Source organism: Myotis lucifugus, unplaced genomic scaffold, assembly GCF_000147115.1.
Source record: "Myotis lucifugus unplaced genomic scaffold, Myoluc2.0 scaffold_138, whole genome shotgun sequence".
Lineage (NCBI taxonomy): Eukaryota > Metazoa > Chordata > Mammalia > Chiroptera > Vespertilionidae > Myotis > Myotis lucifugus.
In genome coordinates, this window is record NW_005871186.1 from 2,593,901 (window position 1) to 2,600,755 (window position 6,855).

At 37.9% G+C, this 6,855-nt stretch overlaps 1 protein-coding gene across 1 annotated transcript; it reads left to right on the forward strand.

Annotated features, from left to right (window-relative positions):
* Positions 1–4,920: 4,920 nt before the first annotated feature.
* LOC102432854 (olfactory receptor 51B6) lies at positions 4,921–5,859 on the forward strand. Its single transcript, XM_006094545.1, has one exon. It carries the CDS (start codon positions 4,921–4,923, stop codon positions 5,857–5,859), a length of 939 nt encoding a protein of 312 aa, XP_006094607.1.
* Positions 5,860–6,855: the final 996 nt, after the last annotated feature.

The following is a 6,855-nucleotide window of genomic DNA, read 5'->3' on the forward strand; positions in this document are numbered from 1 at the left end:
CTTGCAGCCATTCCTGATTGTCAGTTCAGGTTTACCTAAATATTTTCTCAATCTTGTTTTCATCCTCATGTTGTCAATAATTAGTTAATTAAAATTAATTTAATTTAAGTCATAGTTAAGTTGAATCTCATCCTAAGTCATAGTTAAGTTGAATCTCATCATTTCCTTCATGAATAAAGAAATATATCTGAGTGTTTATCTGTTATTCTTTATACATATTTCTATGACTAATATCTAATGTAGTAGACTTTTTAAAATTTTTTTGCTAAGTAGAATGGTGCTCATGAGTTTGTGACTTTAATACAAAAATGAAAATTGCTCTCCATCAATCAGAGACATATCATTAAATTGCCTGTGAAATCATCTACCTCCAGTAGAGAAATTGGAGACCCTTACATTGATTCTACAGTTTAATCATTTAGATATCTACATGCCATAAAATTGTAAAAAATGGAATCTATTTCTCAAATAGTTGAATGTTGAATGGGGAAAGACACTCCAAAATACAAATCATTAAAATAAGTGTCATTGATTATAACAGAATAATAGCTAACATTAACTAACTGCTTATTACATGTTAAATACTATTCTAAGTGCTTTATATTTAAACCTCAACACAGTCTTATGCAGTAATTATGATGTGCATTTAAAAAATAAGGAACAAGGGGGTTACATAACTTGCCCAAAGTGGCAAAGCAAGAACCAGAGTCACAATGTAAATGAAGTACTCAAATTCCAACATAAGACCCCTGGATTCCAGACAATTGGCATTATGATTCCTGTCCTCAATATCTTACTGATAACTTGATTAAAAATGACTCTCATTCATTAACAAAATGACTGTTGCCAGGTAGAAGGGGGGAGTGGAAATGGGTGGGTGAAAAGGTGAAAAGTTTAGAAGTACAAATTGGCAGTTACAAAATAGTCATGGGATGTGAAAGTATAGCATAGAAAATATAATCAATAACATTGTAATAACTATGTAGGTGGGTAGTAGACTTATTGAAGGGGATAACTTTGTAAATTATATCAATATCTAACCACTATGCTGTACACCTGAAACTAATATAAATATTGAATGTCAACTGTAATTGAAAAATAATAAAAAATAAAAAGAAATGGATACATGTGCCACCAAGGAGGGAGAAAAACTTCCATCTTGTTCTGTCTTCTTAGGAGATGGAGGATGTAGAGAGACAAATCAGGGAAAATCAGCCACTGGAAAGGTGTTCTCTCTTTTTCATGAAGTAAGGCTCTTAGCTCCAGTGGCTGCAGCCAGAAATCAAAACTATGGGGAAAAAAGGTGGATGGGAAGAAATTTTTTAATCCTCACCAGAAGATATGTTTTTATTGATTTGTTTAGAGAGAGAGGAAGAGAGAGAAAGAAAAACAACAACATCAACATGAGAGAGAGCATCCACCAATTATTTCCTGTATGTGCCACAACATGGGATTGAACCCACAACCTAGATATGTTCCCTGAACACTTTTGGTGTACTGGGACGATGCTCCAACCAGCTGAGCCACCTAGCCAGGGTAGAGGAATTCTTTTACTTCACCAAAATGAATGCCTTGCTCTACATCCTTCCATATACTGATGGATATAATTTATCACTTTCTTAATAATAGGACTTAAGGAAAAGCTAACACACAGCTGGAGACCTTGGGGACTGCTGTTCAAAGCCCCAGATCTCCAAAGCCAAAGCTGCAAATAAGGATGAAAACGATGCAAGGCAGGAGGCATCAAGGGAGGGAGGACAACAAGGGAGGGGCAATGAGTGGCCTAAATTAGGAATGGACCCTGGAGGGGTGATCCTAAAATAAATGTTCCTACCAGCCAGAAATTGTGCAGGTTATGAAAAAGATGGTGTTATGACTAGATCCTTGATAAGGCTAAGGAGTCCAGATTCAAGATGATGGAACTGAAGAAGGAAGAGAACCAAAATTCAGGTCAGTGGGGGTATCTAATGAATCTTCTCTCTCAGGTCTCACTGAAGGCACCGGGATAGAGAGGGCAAGATAGGGAACTGGCTTCTCAAAGAAGAAAAATGATAGTATTATCTGTCAAGAGTATGTACAGAAAAAGCACAGGTCCTTAATATTCTCCAGCACCTCTAAAATTTGTTGTATTTAAAGATTACATATTAAGATGTAGAAAACAAGGTCATAGATAAATTCTGGAACCTTGAGGCAAAGAAGAGTTGTGGGAGTAAACCAGATGATGGGTGTAGACTCAGTGATAAAATATGTTTCTGCTTCTTGTTCTCTTTGTGTCTGAACTTTCCACCTCTCTGGCCCCCTTCTAACCCTGTGACTTCCTGTGACTTCCCCTAGAAGTCCAGATGAGCACCAAAGATAGAGTCTCTTCTAAAACTATAGGAAGAGGCAGCTCTGTAATCATCAGAGGTTCAGACACTTTCTGGAGAGAAGTCACTATCTGACCATCATCCAAGATAATAAGCCAAGTCAAAATTAACCTTGGATGGAGCCTGGGCTACATGGGCCTTTAGATCAGGAATGGAGATTTGCATAGCTGTGTATCTTTAGCACTTGGAAAAACACACAGAGCACAATGGGCATTCAATAATACTTCCTGGAACTGCTCAAATTCAGGCCCTTAAGAGGCTCAAAAATCAATTTGTTTGTGTAGGTGAAACAACCATTCAGTGACTAAAAATGAACACAAATATTGAGCTAGGCATTGTGTGAAGAGTTAAATATTGAGAATGAAGCCATGGAAAGCCCTGCAGATAGAATAAACACGAGAATGGATTATAAATTTGAACTATACAAAAAGGAATGATAGGGATAAAAGTTAGGAGATAAAACAAAGGAACAGACCAGGGAGAGAAGAATTAAGTATTTGAGATAGGAAAGGAAGTGTCAGAAAAAGTGAAGGAAAGAGCCTGAGGGGAAGGGGAGGGAACACCTGAAAGGAAAGTCTAAGCAGCTGTATCTGCATGGGCCCACAATTTATGTTTGAGAGTTTGATTAGCTTCTCATCAATGAAAAACCAAGTCCACTCTAAGAAAGAGACTGGGAATGATGAATGGTTTCAGGGAAAAAGAAAAGCCTAGAATATTTAACCCTCCAAAACTCACAAATAATCTCATGTACCACAAAGACAATTCCCAGTAAATCAAATACAAATGTTCAGTTTTTCACCATTAAGTATACCCCTGTTAACAGAGTGTGGTTTTACCCTCAATCTGCTCCAGGCCCAGTGCTCCACTCTTGATGACATCAGTAGCTACCATCAGAAGTTCCTACACTCACCATTCTCCTTCTCCCCTTTCCATTTCTGCTCAAACATATCATCTTTTATCCGGTGTTCTGATGGTTTCTAGTTTAATACTTTTATTTACAGTCAAATCTAGCCTCCTCAAAACTCCATTATCTTATATCTGTTCCCCAGGCTTCTTAATAAATTTGACACATCTCAGGATCAATGACTAATCCTGCTACATACCCACTAGATAGGGAGTGGGGAGGCTCTTCCAAGTAATAACAATCAAATTTCAAAAGTGAAGAATAGCATTCTTCCCAAAGCACTTCCCCATTTGCAATTCTATTCCATCCTCACACCCTGTGTCAAGAGCATGACTGGGCAGAAATTGCTAGTACCATTTCAAGATAATGAAACCAAAGCTTAAGTTTGAGTGACTTTCTTAATATCATTATTGTTACACAGTAGTAGAACTAGAACTTCAGCCAGAGTATTCTGAAGTAAAAGCCCGTTAATCTTGCAGACATTTTTCCATGGACAAGAAGGGGTTCAGGAGTCATGCATTCAATGTACACCAAGATGTTTCTTTTCAGTCCATACTAACCATAATAGAAGGTGGCTCCATTTTTCTACAGCTGATGCCAGAGGCACCAATTCATGTTCTTTTTACTCAGAGATTGGCTGTCTGCCCCAGAGGATACCTTAAAATTTGAATGTCACAGAGTCTTCTCACTTTTGTTAAATCTCACCATACTCCATAATTTAAATAAACATTTTCCTCAAACCTGCTTAAATAACTAATTTCTATCTTTGTATCTGCAAATAGGTGACATGCCACCAGTAATTTGTCTTGTACTCTTAATAAATAGTGCTCACAAATGCTTATCATAAAATCCACCTTACTTACTTTTGTATCTATGTTACAGAATTTTGAATTCTTTGAAACACAGTACAATAACAACTGAAGTATTTTGCTGCTAGGCAACATGGATTTTGAGGTCTATGTATTTTGAAAATACACACATATAATTAAAATGTATCATTTCTACTGTCTCCCAAAGTCTCTAGAACTTCGTCAACTGAATATTGCCCCCAGATATATTTAGCCTTAGCCATTCCCTCAAAACAATGAGTCTATTTCATTTACTTGCTTATTTATTGTTTATTAGTTTTGCCCTAGGATGTATGTACTTGCGCTTTCAACACTGCTCAGGACCAACTTTCTACTGATCTTTTAGGTTTCATGCATTCTGGAAAACCTTCATATCCTCCCTGATACCACCAGTCAAGATGAGGGGCACCATAAAAAACACCCTGTAAGTTGCAACATGATTATGACACTCTTCAAATATAGTGATTTCTTCTTTCATTTTGTCTTTATTTTCTAGGTTATGTAATTTGTAAGGATATAAACCAGGTCTGTTCTGCATACATTGCCATATCCCTGGCATATTGTTCAATAACCTTACATATAGGCAATCCTCAATAATTTGTAGAATTTTTTTTTATACATTCTATTTTCCAATGCCTAAAAGCCTCTAGGGGATGACTAAATTGCCGTCCTTGATATCCCTGGAAGACAAGACTAATAAATATGTTATAAACAGGTAGCACATTCCAGGGGCAAACTTCTAAAGAACTGGAGCTTCTATTGCATTATCTAAAGGACTTATTTTCGTCTCTCAAGGCCTGCAATGTGGCTCAATACCACTACTTCCTCATTTCTGCTTACCGGCTTCCCAGGCATGGAGAAGGCACATCACTGGATCTCCATCCCATTATTGGTGGTTTACATCTCCATACTTCTTGGTAATGGCACCCTTCTCTTTCTCATCAGGGATGATCATAACCTTCATGAGCCCATGTACTATTTCTTAGCTATGCTGGCAGCTACAGACCTCGGAGTGACATTGACCACAATGCCCACAGTTCTGGGAGTCCTGTGGTTGAATCACAGAAAGATTGGCCATGGGGCCTGCTTCTCTCAGGCCTACCTTATCCATACACTTTCTATTGTGGAGTCTGGTGTTTTGCTTGCCATGGCCTATGACCGTTTCATTGCCATCCGCAACCCCCTGAGATATACTTCCATCCTTACAAACGCTAGAGTAATGAAGATTGGGGTGGGGGTATTAACAAGGGCCAGTCTGTCAATTATGCCAATAATTATTCGCCTTCACTGGTTTCCCTATTGTCGATCCCATGTACTCTCCCATGCTTTCTGTCTACACCAAGATGTCATCAAGTTAGCCTGTGCTGACATCACCTTCAATCGTCTCTATCCAGTCGTGGTTGTATTTGCAATGGTCTTGTTGGACTTTTTCATTATCTCTTTTTCTTACGTTTTTATTCTCAAGACTGTCACGGGCATTGCTTCTGGAGAAGAAAGGGCCAAGGCCCTCAACACATGTGTCTCCCACATCTGCTGTATCCTGGTCTTCTATGTCACTGTAGTTGGTCTAACATTTATCCACAGGTTTGGAAAACATGCTCCTCACGTGGTCCACATCACAATGAGCTACATTTACTTTCTTTTCCCCCCTTTTATGAACCCTGTCATCTATAGCATTAAGACTAAGCAGATCCAGAGGGGAATAATTCGCTTATTCTCTCGGCCTCACAGGAGAGCATAACTTTAACTCATTGTTCTGCTTACATAGAAACATAGAAAAGCTAACAGCTTGTTTGTAGGAGCAATTAGGGAAAGGCATGTCAATGGAAACCAACCTCTGCTATTTAGAACATAATCTTGCCCTGCCTATTTATTGCTGAGTAGTATACAATATAACATATGTACAGTGCTAAGCATATATGTCAAGTTCCCAACTAATTTACTGTTTTCCCAGGTAACTCACCCTGTTTGGTGAGCCTATATTTGGATCTATGGTGCCCATCACCAGCATTTGAGTCAAATTCCATTGTTATCCCATATGTTCTTCATGTATTGGCTCTGATATACCTAGTAATTACATTCTTCACCTCAAATATTCATCTGTTTTTTTCACTTGCATAGAGCTGGTTGCTATCTACAGAAATGCACTAAGTAAAGCAATGAGCCTTACCTTGTCCTCAATTTAATATGCCAACTCTAGGGCAAGTATATCCAAGTCTATTGAGTTAAATTTTTGCTGAACACTTTTAAATATTATTTTTGTTAATAATATGTGTAAATAATATAACAGAGATATAACTATATAAAAATAAAAAGAGATGTGTCCTGGCTGATATAGCTCAGTTGGTTGAGCATTTCCCCATGCACTGAGCGTTCACTGGTTCAATTCCAGGTCAGGGCACATGTTTGATCCCCAGTAGGGATTGTGCTGCAGGCAGCTGATCAATGTTTCTCTCTCTCATCGGTGTTTCTCTTTTTCTCTCCCTCGCCCTTCCTCTCTCTAAAATTAATTTTAAAATCATATATTGATTTTTTAAGTTATAATTTCTAATTTAGATGGCCATTGTCTTGATGAGTCAGTCCCAGATACTGAGAACAAATATGTATTTTCAGATAATAAAGTGGCATGAAAGTCCAGTTTGGAAACATGTCATAGGTAAAGCTAAATGAGTGTTTCTAAAATGTGCAAAATACCAGAGATGAGAAAGATTTGGTCATATGTGTGAGTGGGGAGAAA